This window comes from Pithys albifrons, chromosome 9, assembly GCF_047495875.1.
Source record: "Pithys albifrons albifrons isolate INPA30051 chromosome 9, PitAlb_v1, whole genome shotgun sequence".
Taxonomy (NCBI): domain Eukaryota; kingdom Metazoa; phylum Chordata; class Aves; order Passeriformes; family Thamnophilidae; genus Pithys; species Pithys albifrons.
Genome location: NC_092466.1, coordinates 33,503,146 through 33,519,195, shown reverse-complemented (window position 1 = coordinate 33,519,195; position 16,050 = coordinate 33,503,146). Strand labels below are relative to the sequence as shown.

Genomic DNA, 16,050 nt, shown 5'->3' with positions numbered 1-16,050 from the left:
CTTTGGTTAAAAACCCAACACACTCAAATCCTTTTTTACACCACTAAAAAGGTTGCAAGCAAATAATAAAGCAAATTTACTACTTGAAAAATATTTGCTGAAAAGCAGAGTGGGGGAAGTTCAGGCTGGGATTCTTTGCAGATCCTTCTCCATTCTCCCCCTCTCCCCAGCTGTTTGTTTGTGATGCAATGTGAACATCGACTCAGTCAACAGGATCCTTTCACTCCTTCCCCTCACTAGGCTGAAGGGAAAACACTCTGGGAATCAACTCTGTCAAACAGCTGGCTTTGGGGATCTGTCACCTCGGCTGAAATCCAGCTCAGGTGGTTCCTCCAGACATCCAGAATCCCCTCGCAGGGCAGGGCTATCATTATATGTTTGTTCCACAAGTTCACTACAGTACTGTAGTATCTGGCAAGGTGGAACATTTTAGAATGCATAAGAAGGGCTTAGAAGCACCACACAGATCACACCACTTGCTCCTCAAAAAGAAATATCAGACCTCACCCCACTGGGGAAATGGCTTACCAAAATCTGCACCCAAAAAAAAAAAAGAAACTGCAGCACGAACAAACAAATCTACTCAGCACCACTATTTGGCTGTCATTTTAGAGAAGAATAAAGAGAGCTGAGCTGATCCTTGGCTACATACAACAGCTTGCAGGATTACTGACCCAGCCCTGCAAAGGTACTGGTTCTCACATGCACTGCAGGGCACTTGGCCTGAATCCTCAAACAACTTAAAATTCACTTGTTAGAGACAACGATTTTAAAGCAGCAGGATACAAGAAATCAAAAGCAGAATATGAGTGTAGTGTCACATGTTTTCAAGAAATGTTCAGGCATCAGTCACCTGGAAATTCAAAAGCAATGTTTCTAAACAGTTACAACAGTACAAATCACACTATGTCAGGTGGTACTGGGTGTGATCCAAAACTCTAAGTTTATACTCTGTACATTATATAGTGGGTGAATGAATAAGGGAAGCTGGTTTTACTTGAAAGTAATGCATTTTGTTACTGAAACTTGGTACTGCAACTGCTTCTGTGCAAAACATCAGTGAAACCCAGTAACAGAAACAAAAGTTTGGTGGGAAAACACTGGAAGTTTTGATAGTTGAATAGAAACATTTGTTATTTATGCCATTTTTATTGTCACACTACACAGCAATATCCAAGTCCCAGATGGATTTCTACTCGATCCACTTCTGTTTTCGGGAAAATATCAGCACAAGTGCAGTAACTGTGCAACCTACACAATTTGCAATCTGGTGCTGGCTGGAAGACTCAGTCACTCAAAATGAGTAATTTTATCTTTTATATTTTTAAATATAAACTGAACTGAACAAATGCATTCAAGGTAAGAACCTCACCCGGTACACAAAAATTACAGAAAAGCAAGAGAAACAACAGGTTTTGTGCACATTCTGATACAATTGTCAGTGAAAGTTAACCGTGTTACCCAAGTCCAAACAGGTATTCACACAGCACATTACTCAGCAGAAAGATGGGCTGGAAGCCATTCCTCTCTCTCCAAGCATTAAAGTTATAACACCAAAAAAAATTAAGTCAAAGGACCAGGCCTTATGTTAGATACTGAAACAATAGTAAAAGCTGGATCTGTGGAAACCCCCATACACAGAATTCCAACTTCTCCACTGTTCACTTCAGGGCACCCCAGGCTGAGCCAGAGGACACTGGACAAAGCAACAGCTGGGAAGTCACTGCAATCCAGAGGCCACTGAGCAGCAGTCCCAGGCACCAGGCATTGATTGGGTGAGTCTCAAAATTACTTGGTGTGTTCAGCGTGGCAGAACAGGCAGCACTGCTGGCAGCAGCTCCACTGCCTCCATGCAACCCTCACCACCACAGAAACCTGCCAAAAACTCACTGCTGCTCTACTTGCCACTGTTGCTGTGCAGCAACAGAACTACAGACTTGTGGCTTTTCATTCACTGCCCCAGCAAAAGCCAAGGAGCCTCTCAAGGGAGCCTCTTCTATTCTGGGTCAGTTTGCAGGCACAAGTATCACTTGGAGCTTTCTTCCCAGCCTCATTCACAGACATGCACTTTGCAAGGTTTAACTCACTCAATTGCCCTTATTAGACAAAACAGAAAAGGGAAGGGAAATAATCAGAGATCAGATTCCGTTTGCAGGCCGGCTGCAGGAGGGCTTTCTGCACAGAGCAAGGCAGGCCAGATTAACCCCCTCCTGCAGAGCATCTGTGAGGGGCTGAAAGGACCAAACCAGGAGGATGCTCAGTAAGACTCAGCTCAGGCTCACTTTTACCAGCCTTGCACAGGCAACTGGAGCATAACAAAAAACCACAAGGTGGGCAGTGTGGACAGGAAATGTAGAAACTTTGTTTGTAAATCCAAACTGACAACAGATTGCTTCTCCAAACCTCCGTTAATGACACTATTCCATTTTCTTAATACTTAGTTACACTTCTGGGAGTATTACCAAGAAGCTTTAGGCAATGCACAGCATCAGTGTGGGTCATCTACAGAACTTTGTGCTGTTGGGTCCAGCAACTCCCACAGGCTGTGGAGGTGCCTGTTCTTCCTCAGGTCATTTGTACTTCTGGAGAATGGTCAAGCTCTGTGGAGGTTGTAGAACTTTTGTGGTTTTTTTTTCTCTTTATTCTTCACCCACTTCATTTCCAACATAAATGCAGACTGTACATAGGATCTGAAACACTATTACATCAAAGCAGTATAGAGAAAGATTACAGTCATTTTAACAAATACCTTTTCCTTAAATATTGTAAAAATCTGTATCACTGCAGTAACTGTCTCACAGGGTCCCTTTCTGAAACACCAGAATATAACAACTGCTTTCAGCTCAGCAGTTTAAGGTAGAAATACCCCAGCAAAGTATTCCAGATGTTTCAGTGGGCCTACAATGACCTTCTCTTGAACTCTGGACTCATTTTCCTGTATGTTCACATGTGCTACTAAACTTCATGAACAAAGGATTTCAAACGCAATTCTTTCAAGTCCATTTAAATAAATGGTGCTCAATGTCAAAAATTCAACATGCTGTCAACAATCTGTACAAAGGTGAAAAATATAATCTGGTTACAAAAGAATTTGTTAACACCATCTGTACACCACAGATAATGCTTTTCACAAGGCAAATTCAATCCTTGTCCCCATTCAGAGATGTCACCTCCCAGTTCCTACAGCATGCATTTTCTGTGTACTTATATACAATAATTAGTGTTTTGATAGTATTTCCTACGTGTGAACAGTGCAGATATTACACAGTGACTCAGCTGAGATGAATGAGCTTATACATGTTACTTTAATGAACAGATATTTCACTTGTCTAGCTCCAAAAGAGCCAAGAAAGGTAAGTGATAAAAGCACCAGCTTAGACTCTTTTGAACATAAATTCAGGCATTTTAATGTGTATCTCATTAAAGCTACATGAGCTTCCATGTAGGTTATTCATACATATTATGGCACTTGGACTCTCCTAACAGGTATTTCGTTACCTAGGACATCTAGGCTAAAAAAGAAAAGGTGTGCTAAAATTAACCATTTCTGTAAGAAAACACTTCTGTTCCAACTTTCACACTCCCTAATTTTCCCGGAAGTTGCACCAAAATACAACTGTTCAAATTTCACACGTTCTGTAAGTTGCCTTTGACAACGATGTCACTCTAAGTTTTAAGCATCAATGTCTTGTGATCTGTGAAAACAAAGAAAGGGCATCTTACCCATGTCCCCAGACCAAGCTGTGCCTGCTCCTTTGCAATTACAACATGCAGTGCTGACACTGTGCACCATTTCTCTGGCTGCAACAATTAGTCAGGTTAAGAAATAAATCCAGATTTAATCCAAGGCCATTCCCACTGGCAGCTTTTTCTCCATGTAAGGCATTATCCTGACATCTGCTGGCCTGGGACCCAACCACACAGCTGAACACTGCATTTGTAATTAAAAAGGAGTGTATCTATTAATCCAAAGAGAAGAACAATTTAATGAACACAAATGACATACATTTAAAACAGGCCCATGTATTTTCATATAAATCTCACAACCCTACCAGTACTTTGGTGGGTTTCTATTGCTTTCTTAACTCATCTGAACTACTGCATATAATGAGGCTTTAATACAAGCAACTTTGGGGAACAAAGTTCTATTTGGAAGGGAAAAAAGTTGTGACAAGTGAAAACAAAACAAAAAAAATCCAAGAAGCTTTTTTAAAAAAAAATCTTTACTTGTAAAATTAAGCAGCATGCTATTCTGTGATTTATACTTGAATTCAAAAGGACTAATTAGACCGAAATAAAGACAAAAACCTAAAAATGGCAAGTCTATAAATAATGAAAATTTTGATCTCACTAGACTTCAATGAAAAACATTTGGTAATTAAATACTTTCTACTGTTCATTAATGTTGATGAACTTTATTAGGGTTAAAACTATAACAAAGTTCATCCTAAAACTTTTTGCAATGCAAAATTATTTTCACTCAAGGAGTGTCTCAAATTGAATGCTAAGAATTACAAGCAATCTTCAGGAGCAGACACTCACATTCATAAAACTTTATACATCTTTTGGAACTAAGATATTTATACTACTGAAATCAAACATGCATCACTTCCCATACATTCTGGTATCATGATTTATATTACATTATGTAACACCATTCTTCTCAACAGCAGCAGTTTATCATCATACGTTTGCTCCATTTTCTTTGGATTTCTGATCTTTATCTTCGTTCTTCACAATATCCTTGAAAAGAAAAACCAGGAGAGCATGATATGAATTATAGAAGTGACATTTCTCATGGGAACTGTAAAGCAGAGTCAAAGACACTGTTTGCTGTCAGCTTTAAATACTGGGTGACCTGGTATCCCTCTTGGTTTAGTTATAACCAGCTGAAAGGCAGAAATACTCTGGAGTGTTACATGGTTTGCTTAAAACTCATTTTGGGCTGCTGGGGATGGACAAGGACAGGAAAATAGTAAAATGGTTTGAGATTTACATTAATAATTATGCATTTTTGAAAACATCTAAGTCAGGACAACGTGTTGCAAGCTGATTAATGAAAAAACATTTTTTTTCTTTAAAAAACCAGTGTCACACTGAGCTTCTTCCATATATGTGCTAGGACACTACTGCCCTGAATTCATGTAAAACTGTTTATTTTGAAGTTCTGTTCCAATCATTTAGTCAACAGAAGTTTGCATACAACAGTAAAAAATGGAATTAAACAACTCTAACCTGTTTAAGAACACTCTGTATTTCATCCATAACAGTAGCTAAATTTTTGATTGTCTTATTCAGCTGACTCTCAAATTGCAATTTTTTATCATCCGAGTTCTTCAAATTTTCTTGCAGTTGGCCAAGGTCCTTTTTTACTTCTTTGAGCTCCCCAGACAGACTTTTGTTAGAATTCTCCAGCTGTAGTATTGTTTTTTCATCCTCATCTTAGGAAGGAAAGAAACAAGAAAGTCAAGTCACTCCCAATGCAGGTACTTTTGTATTTTAATATCCCATTTATGTGCCAACACTACAATACTAATTTTTAAAGAACATTAAAAGCTTCACTGCATCACTGTCTGTAACTCCCTGAAGGGAAGTTCTGGCCAGGTGGGGGTTGGTCTCTTCTCCCAGGCACTCAGCAATAGGACATGGGGGCACGATGGGCTCAAGCTCTGCCAGGGGAAATTGAAGTTGGAGATGAGAAAAAAATTCTTTCTAGAGAGAGTGCTCAGGCATTGGAATGGGCTGCCCAGAGAGGGGGTGGATTCCCCATCCCTGGAGGTTTTTAAACAGCTTGGCCGTGGCACTGAGTGCCATGATCTGGTAAAGGGACCGGAGTTGGACCAAGGGTTGGACTTGATGATCTCAGAGGTCTTTTCCAACCCAATCCATTCTATGATTTGATACTATTTAATTCTGACTGCATTTGGGAGACTTTTAATAAAGAAGGTGAAAGCATTTCAGCAGGACTACAATGGTACTCAACAATGGTGTGCAAGTTAAAAGGGCTTGGGAAATAGCAAACAGTTTATCACAAGCAAACAACTACAGTTTCGATCACAAACATCACTCCAGCTGTTTCTCTCTTAAGAATCTCTGTAAGCACTGCCCACCCAGTGCTGTCCCACCTGTCTTCTCCTCCAGCAGCTGCAGCTTCTGCTCGATCTCGGCGCGCACCCTCTCGCTCTTCTCCAGCTTCTGCAGGAGGCTGCCCACGTCCACCATGGCGCCGTTGTACACGATCAGCCCCACGTTCTCCTCGGCGCCTTTGCCCTCCGGCTTCACCGCGGGCGACGGCAGCAGCAGCCGGTTCCCTGCGGGGAGCAGTGTCTGTCAGCAACAACCACACAGCGTTCCTGCACCTCCAGTGACCACCTTAACACACTCCCTAGAGTAAATTGCTCAAAGAATAATACACGAGGTCTGCTGGTCTCCCCCTCACGTTTCCCTCCTTCCCCCTTGCCCCAACTGCCCCCACAAAAAAGCAGCATCCTCTCATGGTTTCATTCTGTGCCTCTCTAATCTGCCTTCAAAACTTCAGCTCTGTTCTACAAGTCTGATCCTCCTCACTGCAAAACTGACAATAAGAAATGCTGCTCATCGAAATACAACATTAACTTCTGTCCCCCTTCTTGTTCTAGGAGACTGAACCTGAGATTAGCTCAGTTGGTTAAAACGTGGTTGTAATAATGCCAAGGTCATGGATTCAATCCCCTGTGTGGGCCATTGACTTAAGAGTTGGACTCGATGATCCTTGTGGGTCCCTCCCAACTCAGAATAGTCTGGGATTCTGTGATTAAGATTTATCCTAGAGATGCAACAAGGTGTCTTGGAAACCAAAGATACTGCAATTTATGAAATGCCAAAGATTTACTTTTTTGGCTCAATTATTTTCTGCAAGAAAGCAAGTACCTCAGAACTCCCACTATTCATGCAGAAATAATTGTCTGGAAGTTGTGGCATAAAAAACATAAATATATCACCTAACATATCCTCCTGTAGCTCTTCAGACTCTTCTTTGTTTTCTTCATCTTTAGAAGTATCTGTTAATCTTCTGTAAAAGCAAGATTCTCGAAGCACCACTTTATTAAGCAGCTTCTTGACCTACAACACAGCCATGGGAAGAAATAACAGTGTTACATAATGCACAGGTATCATACTACCTAAAAGACAATGTTTTAACTTGGAAAACTTGAAGGAATTGCTCAGCTTTTTAAACTTTAACTACTAGGGCTTATAATGCAAACAAACAAGGGAAAGAAACAGGATTTTGAGACAAAAGCTACACAGTGAATTTGGGTGCATTGAGAACTGCAAACTTTGCCTTGTCACTCTGAGACCATTTACAAGAGATGAAACTTGTATTTCATTGTAAGTATGAGGTGGTTACATGAACAGCAGAGATCAGGTGTGTGTGCAAAGCCTTCAGCAGCTGAACTGCATTCCTCCCCTGACAACCCTGCTGTAACACGTGCAGAGCTCTCCCGTGCGATACAAGACCTGAGCGCGGGACAGGTGCAGTCCAAGCGTGTACAGGATCTCCTCCATGTCCTTCTCCAGAAGGTATCCACAATGACTTTGGTCAAAGTAAACAAAAGCCATCAGGAGATCCCTGTTAACAGTCACCATCTGGGGCTTCTCCTTCTCCTACAGAAAATGGGATCATTAGGGAGTTAAAATACCATTTCCCCATCATCTACTAACAAGTTTTTTCTCTGTTCATTGTCTCATTACTTTCAGTCAAGTAATTAATACTGTGAGCATTTACCTACTTAGATCACATATAACTCAACTATTTAAGACCAGTAATCTATCAAATATTTAGAATAAATAAGCACAATGGATAGGAATATCTGGGAGACACACTTTCCTTTTGTCCATGCTAGTATGTAATAAAATGTCATGGAATTAACCTAATTATACAACAGGAAAAGTCCCTCCTCCCTCAATCATTTAGTGAACAGATCTTACAATACAGCTAAAGCTGAGCTGTAATTAGGGCATCTCTAACAAGGTTAAGCAGTTGACAAGAAAGGTGTTCATTACTTTATCTTTAGACGCCCTCTCTTTACAATGCCTATTGCCCTCTCTTTTGTCCTCCCGTTTGTTCATTTCCTCTTCGTCCCGGTCTGGAAAACAGAAAGAAAATTCAACATACCCACAGCAAATGATTACATAACCACTAGATCAAAATACATGTAGCCACTAAAAAAGTCCACATACACCCCCAAACATCTGAAATCCCTGCAAAATAATAAAAGGCAGCATTCAAGTGAACCCTGGTAAATTCTCATTTTTCTCTAGTCTTACTGTAATGTAACTGAGCCATTTATAGTTTTCCTCGTGTTTCTTTCACACACAGGACAAAAGAGCTGAAACAAATGCTAACTAGGCTAAAGTGAGTTCTGCCAACATACCATCCATTTAAGAGGTGTGCAGAAAATTACCTCAATTCTCCCTAATGAGGCTTGGCAGAGCCTGCACTCAGCTATGGTGATTCCAAATTCAGTCTTATTTACTCTCAAATATTTTATATAATAACCCCCCCAACTCTGTAATTAAAAGCACGTGTTTGTACTCATGTCAAAGTGTGATATTACTGTTCCTATGAATTAGATTATCCAAGAAGTTACAGATCACATCATGTATTAGATGTGAATGACAAATGGCAGTTTTTTTGTTTAAAGGTGGACAGGACAGTAAAACTGCACTGAGAGAAAGAGGCTAACGATGCCTGCTGGGATGGATTATGACATGCAGCTCTGTACCTTATGTGCAAGTCTTGGGTCAGAGAATCACCAGCCAAGTTCAGCTTTAAGCTCACCTTTCTTGTAAGGAAAACTTGGGAAAAAAACCCTGGGATCACAATACTTCAGGGCTAATTTTACTGACCCCTTCCTGAGAATCAACCACCTTCTCCTGCACCTCCATGGATTGTTGGAGTTTCTGAGCAAGTCTGACTGGGAATGGCACAAGGACAGACTATGGGAAGCAGCAGCACTGGTACAGAACAGACAAGCCCAGGGCTCTCTCACACACAAATTAGGGGTTATTTTGGAGACCACAGATGAGCACCAATTTTTTAAGGCTGGTGCAGCACTCTGCCAAAAATACAACTGGAAACGCTGGGACTGAAGTATCTACACAGTTCAAACCCATCTCTAGCAAAACCTCTCCACCAAGAGCAGTGACCCAAAAGCACACACCAAGAAGTGCACACACACCATGTCTGACACCTTTCTGAACCTTTGGGCAGGGAAGGAGGGCGACTGCTGTTCCCTGGAGAGACAGGAGAGTTCTCCAGACCCCTCCCCTATTTCTTCAGGCAAACACAACTCCACCCAAACTTCTTGTAACATCACGTAAAGAGCACCCCACACTCCACTCTGTCCTAGCAAAGCCAGGGTGACATTCCTGGACTGAGGAGAAGGAAGTTAGGCACGTAAAAGTGGCTTGGTTTTTCAGAGGTGCTGAATACTCACATCTCCTACTGACTTCAATGGGAGTTGCGAGTGGTCTGCATTCTGAAAAAAATAAAACCACTTCTATATGCATGCCTCACTCAGAGCACCTTCACATCAACTGTGTCACACCGTTCATGCTGTGCACAAAGGTACTTACATCTGACGCAGAACGTGTCAGAATTACTAAAAGAAAATCAGCCTCGCAACGCAATTTTAAATTGTCTACTTCCAATGTGTTCTCCAGCTTCAAAGAACATAATCAGTGACAATAACAAGAAAATTATGAGTCACAAAATCCATAGTTCAAGATACCTTCCTCTTCGTCTTCAGCATCCTCAGCTTCCATCGGATCGTATTCTTCTTGATTATTGTCATCTTCAGTTTCTTCTTCATCTTTAGAATCATCTTTCCTTTTCTCTTCCCTCTAACAAAAGTTCCAAAAAATGTATCTGGTCAGCATGAAAAACGAGCACAGTAAAAACCTCATTGCCAGTCCTTTAGAATTTGCATTTGTTTGATTAGTCACTTAGAACACAGGTACAAATCTATGGGATACAGCTGATGTTAAAATGCTGCCAATAATACACCTCCAAATCTTTTATATTACTGAGTATAGCTGAAATATATTTAAATAGATCAGGAAGTCAAATCAATTAACTAACACTACCAGAGCAGAGTTTTTGAAAGCAATAATGCAAGATTCAAACAGAAAGAGTTTAATATTGATCCGACAGGACAGAGCAGCATATGAGTCAAATGCACACCTTCTTTTCATCTTTGTCTTCTTTTTTATCTTTATCATCTCCAGATTTTCTTCTCTTAGGTTTTGGATCATCTGTTTCATCATCTTTTTCTTCTTTTTTTTCTTTTCTGTCATCTTTTTTGCTTTTTTTGTCTTTTTTGTCCTCTCTCTCTGGGAGAGAAATCAGTGCTTTGTAGATTCTGACACCAAAATCTCTCTGAAGCATCTCATTGAAGAGTTCTGCAAACAATGATACCTGCACATAAAAAGAAGAATGAAAAGAGAACTGACAAAAAGTTTTAAAACATGTATTAAAAATGTGTATCATTATGATAAAACAGCTGTGAGGTGCCATTTCAGCAACTTTTACCATGTCAGAATTTTATGTACTGTCAGATTTATTACAAATCCCATTCCATGTCTGAAAACCTGTGCCTTCCTTCTGGGTGTATTGCAGTGATGACACTGCTGTTGTAAACCATGTACCAAAGACTGTGTGTTGCACAAAGAAACTAAACTCACTTCTGTTTTCCTTTGCTGTGCCATCATGAACTTGTACATGGAAAGGGACCTGGGGGTTTGGATTGACAGGAGACTGAACATGAGCCAACAGTGTGCCCAGGTGGCCAAGAAGGCCAATGGGATCCTGGCCTGTACCAAAAATAGCATGGCCAGCAGGCCCAGGGCAGTGACCCTTCCCCTGTACTCTGCCTTGGGGAGGCCACACCTTGAGTGTTGTGTTCAGTTCTGGGCCCCTCAGTTCAGGAAAGGGACTGAGGGGCTGGAGCGGGGCCAGAGAAGAGCAACGAGCCTGGAGAAGGGACTGGAGCACAAGCCCTCTGGAGAGAGGCTGAGGGAGCTGGGGGTGTTTAGCCTGGAGAAGAGGAGGCTCAGAGGTGACCTCAGCACTGTCTAGAACTCCCTGAAGGGAAGTTCTGGCCAGGTGGGGGTTGGTCTCTTCTCCCAGGCACTCAGCAATAGGACAAGGGGGCACGATGGGCTCAAGCTCTGCCAGGGGAAATTGAAGTTGGAGAGCAGAAAAAAATTCTTTGCAGAGAGAGTGCTCAGGCATTGGAATGGGCTGCCCAGAGAGAGGGGTGGATTCCCCATCCCTGGAGGTTTTTAAGGTGAGATTGGCCGTGGCACTGAGTGCCATGATCTGGTAATCTGGAGTTGGACCAAGGGTTGGACTTGATGATCTCAGAGGTCTCTTCCAACCCAACTGATTCTATGATTCTATGAATCTGAAACACTGCATTTAAAGGCCAACAGTAAGCAGCTAAGTTACCTCAAAGGAATGTTCCTTGTTGTCCTCTAGCCTGTAGTCCAGGAGGACGCTGAGGGACATGATGCTGCAGTCAAACTTGCCGCTCTTGGCCGCCCAGTTGGGGTGCACGATGATGGCCGGCTCATCGGGCAGGACGTAGCGTCGCTCCCGCCGCTGCCGCTCCAGCTCTTCCTGACGCTTCCTTTCCTCTTCCTGGAAAGGGGCAACAACACAACACTGAGCAAAACACAACACAGAGAGGGGGTGGATTCCCCATCCCTGGAGGTTTTTCAACTGAGCTTGGCCGTGGCACTGAGTGCCATGATCTGGTAAAGGGACTGGAGTTGGACCAAGGGTTGGACTTGATGATCTCGGAGGTCTTTTCCAACCCAATCCATTCTATGATTCATATTCCACAGCTCAAGCCTCAGTCTGGACATTAGTTTTCAGGGCTTCATGTTTGGAGGAAAGCAGAGGAAAGCCTAAGCTGCTGAGACATGGAGCTGTACAGCACAGTGAGCTGCTGATTCCCTGCAAAGGAAGAGAAAGGCTTCCCATGCCACATCTCCCAGGACACCCAACACAGCTTTAACAGTTACCAGTTTGCCCAGCTCTGGATTACAGGAAATACAATCTCTACAGGTACAACTGATGCAAAGGAAACAGAAGGTTGCAAAAGGTAAAATGCCACCAGCTTACTGATTGCCAAGAGAGAAACAGTGAAGTCTCCTGAGCACAGAAAACAATTACAGCAGAGCCTGTGCTTTTAAAAAAGACAGCATGATCAAAGCTCCCCTCCAGTCTCAGAGCAAGCTGTGGCAAGAAACCCCAAGCTGGCTGAAGCCCATCCAAGCCATGGAGCTGACAGAATTAGCCCACATGTGGCCTTTGCTCCCTCAACAAGGTTTACAGCGATACAACATTCCCCATCAGCCCAGACTGGGTAGCAGGTAACATACAAAGAGGCAGTTTAAAGGGAACTAATGTGCAATACCATCTGCAGACATTTCTGCCCCTTTTCTATGGTTGAGCTTTGGCCTTGCATAGATCTGGTTTATCCTTGTGGAACAGCAAAACAGACCAAGTCATACTGCAGCTGGCAAACTGAGACACTTCCATGCACAGCAAGCTTGTCCAAAAGCAAAAATTAAAGCTTCAAAATACGGGAAAGCAAAGCCAAGCAAACTACCAGCCACGTGAAGAAGCTGGAATGTTTGAGCCACAGAAGCCAGTACAACTAAGCAGCTGCTTTTCATGTAGCTTAAAGAAGTTGAGGTCTTGCTAAGTTGGTTCACTTGTTCTTGAGCAGTTTTTCTCAGGATTCTGGGATTTATTTTTCCATACATTTAAGGTCTAACATTAATTCACACACCCTACGTGCAGTTGCACATTTCAGCTGACTTGGCTGACACAAAGAAATTCAAACTGGCCAAGATTTCTTTCCAATTCAACAACTCAAGTTACAGCAAGAGTTCCCAGTGCAGTTATCCAGGAACTACAAAATCCCAGCACAACTGAGTGGATTCAACACACACAAATTCCTGTACTTTTTAAACTTATTTATACATTTTTAATATAATATTGTATGTGTACTTAAGAAGACTTAAACCAAGTATGTCCAAATCCTAACCTCTTTGTCATCTTCAGATTTCCTGTCCTCCTCTTCTTCCTCTTCTTTCTCAGACTTCTCTAGCTCCTTTTGCTCTTCTTTTTGTTCCTCTACTTTGAGCTGCTTTGTCAGTCGAGCGATCAGCTGAGATTTCAGTCCTTTAGGGCTCAGGGTTCGACTCTCTAACTCTTTGCGAAGGTCATTTACCTGGGAAGTAAAAGCTCTGTAAGTGCTACCAAGCAGTGACATTACAAAGCATTTGATTAGCAGAGAAAGTGAAATAAGCAGCACTGAAAAGTCAACTGCATTTTTTAAAATATGTGCTGAAAAACACTAACAATTTACTGATGCAAAAAATATATTACATTTAAAGATATGTTCTTCTCAAAGAACTCTCTGAGGGACTTTTCTCAGAGGCAGGCAAAGGATTTTACTACAGTAAAATAGTTCAGTATTTTTATTCCTTTTGAGGAAACTTTTTATGATGTCTTGACATACATAGTTGTAAAACTAGTACATTTTTAAACTAACATTAAAGTATTTTAGATCCCACATTTTTTAATACAAGTAGTAATCTGAGAGATTACTGGAGAACTTGAATTTTCCAGTTAAGGTATCATATGTGATATCCTGTACAAAGCTGAGAACAGATTCCCTTTGCTGCATTCACTTATTAAAATCAGGAGCAATTCTTGCTTGCTATAATAACACATCTAATACCCATAAAATCAGCAAAGAGAAAAAAACCCTGAAGGGGTTTTGCTCAGTTAAGTGAGCCCACAGCTGTATTTCAGGTCATGTCTTAAAAGAATCAAACTTTCAGAAGTGTTTGTTACCTTCATTGTTTTGGGATCCAGTTTAGACCAGTGCGTAGGCGTAGAGATCTCCTTGGCTTCCCCATCATCTTTTTCCTCTTCATCCTGACAAATAAAATTTAGAAATTATCATTCAGAAAGCTTGAAAGCATCTCAGTTATTTTTTTTAAATTCTGTTGCTGATCTGTGCAAGGTCACAACTGTTTCAGACAGTCTTCTCCTAAAGTTATTATTTCGACAAGTTCACACACACATTCTACCACTTCATAAATGATCACAGTGCCACTCAGCCAATACAAGCCAGATCTGTGGAACACAAAAGGGTGAAAGCAACACCACAAAGAATGTTGGGGTTACACAGACACTGCTGGTTTCCAGTAACCATACAGTGTGTGATCTCCCCCCAGATTTTAAAGGCCCCAAATTACTCTTTGTTCAGTCAGACCTTCCCTTATTCCAAGATGCTCATCAGCCACAAGGCCTGAAATTCAGATGTTTCAGACTAGTGTTTGTTCAGTTTCAAATATCACAATCAGGACTGGCCACAAGAGAGAATTTAGAAATTTTAGAAAATGGCAAAATGTTTAAAGACAGCTATTCATAAACTGCATCTCACTCAACAACTGGTCCCAGATTCCAGCAACTACGTCTACGATAAAAAATGTTCTGCGCATCATAAGCACAATTTAAGTCCGTTTGTGATATCAGCACACACGTTTAAAGTTAGTGAACTAGCTGAAATAAAAATAAAAACCAACATCCACTACACTGCTGAAAGCTGGTTTACCAGTCATTGTTACCAGTTATATTCCTCCTGTGTATGTGTGTGGTGTAGTATGTGGTGTGCATTTTGTGCCTGTGTTCCTGTGCCTGTGAGAAGCAGAAATAGAAAAAGGGATTAGCGTTCAGTGCCTGTTCTCCATCAGCCTCCTTGCGTTCACCCTGAAGCTTCTCGACCAGCTGCTGCTTGTATCCTCGGGAGAGGGTTTCCCACTCTGAGCGGGTGGGAAGGCAATGCCAAACATCCGGGAAAAATAAAACCACTGTCTCCACATGAGCTGGAACCGTACGCCCCTTGTGGGTCTCCTCAGGGCGATGGTAGCGAATCTCTGCAAAACGGTACCTGTTGCAAGGGAAGAAGCATGTTGGAAAAAAAATTCTACAATACATTTTAAAGAGCCTAGATCACTTGTAGCACATCAAGTAAAGAAACTTTGCTGCAAGACCTTGAAGTTTATCTAAAGAAAAAAATTATGGAAGCCATATTTTCTCTTTTGGCACACTTGTAAAAAGGGATTGTAATCGAAACGGAGGAAAAGCAACACAATGCTTTTTACACCACTTGTTGTTTAGCACATGTAGGTTTTATGTGCAAATAGAAGTTGTTGTTAAGGCACTTTAAATTTAGCATACAATAGAATTTCCTGGTATTAGTACCACTAAAATGAGTGTTAACACAGGACAGAAACTCATCAAGAGAAAATATGGCTGTGTAACGAGCGGCTATTTATTTGTAACGAAACAACAATGAAATGAAGTTCTCTTGACGATCCTCTCCAGCTATGCACAAAATGAAAAATATTTTCAACACACATCCATTAAAAAAAATTACAATATAACATGTCAAAATAAATCCAGAATTTTTAATTAGTTCTTAATGCAGTATTCAGCACAGTTGGCACCAATCGAGCTTATTACCAAACAGAACATCCTTTGAGTAGTTTACCTGAACTACCAAGAGCAGCTGACAAAGGAAAAAAGGTTTTTCCAGCTTTTTTTTCTGTTTTAACTCCTGGTAACAGACAAGTATTTCTACAGAGCCCTTGGCTTTGCAGCACAGTACTTACCATTGCGTGCACACACTTAAGTCAATCCCTGTCAGAGCCTTGCAACAACGAATAGCCGTCTTTATCAGCACCGAGGGGTCCTTCTCTGGGTCAGGTCCATCCAGGGAGGGGGACCAGTGTCCTCCAATAGCCATTGCTTCATCTTTGCCTTTCATACCCACTAAAAACTAGACAAAAAGAGTCTTCTGAATGTTCCCTGCTAGGGGTAAAAAGTCATTTTCACAAAGTGCAAAGAATATTTCATAGCACACACATTGAAACCCGTGAGTAAACTGTCACATTAATTTGAAATCTGACAATGAAAATCAG

The 16,050-nt window shown here is 41.4% G+C and overlaps 1 protein-coding gene across 5 annotated transcripts in view; it reads right to left on the bottom strand.

Annotated features, from left to right (window-relative positions):
* Positions 1-806: 806 nt before the first annotated feature.
* CCAR1 (cell division cycle and apoptosis regulator 1) overlaps positions 807-16,050 on the bottom strand; it is a 32,815-nt gene continuing 17,571 nt past the window's right edge. For 3 of the 5 annotated variants that reach the window (XM_071563939.1, XM_071563943.1, XM_071563941.1), the window contains 14 exons: positions 15,742-15,908; positions 14,807-15,017; positions 13,916-13,999; positions 13,101-13,286; positions 11,492-11,683; positions 10,226-10,459; positions 9,774-9,885; positions 9,480-9,521; positions 8,044-8,126; positions 7,498-7,644; positions 6,981-7,101; positions 6,126-6,311; positions 5,236-5,441; positions 807-4,743 (listed from right to left, as the gene is read on the bottom strand). In XM_071563939.1, the coding sequence (XP_071420040.1) occupies positions 4,684-4,743; positions 5,236-5,441; positions 6,126-6,311; positions 6,981-7,101; positions 7,498-7,644; positions 8,044-8,126; positions 9,480-9,521; positions 9,774-9,885; positions 10,226-10,459; positions 11,492-11,683; positions 13,101-13,286; positions 13,916-13,999; positions 14,807-15,017; positions 15,742-15,908 (2,031 nt within the window). In that variant the 3' untranslated portion in view covers positions 807-4,683. The remainder of the gene's footprint in view (positions 4,744-5,235; positions 5,442-6,125; positions 6,312-6,980; positions 7,102-7,497; positions 7,645-8,043; positions 8,127-9,479; positions 9,522-9,773; positions 9,886-10,225; positions 10,460-11,491; positions 11,684-13,100; positions 13,287-13,915; positions 14,000-14,806; positions 15,018-15,741; positions 15,909-16,050) is intronic. The other 2 variants (XM_071563938.1, XM_071563942.1) reach the window with 2 other exon arrangements.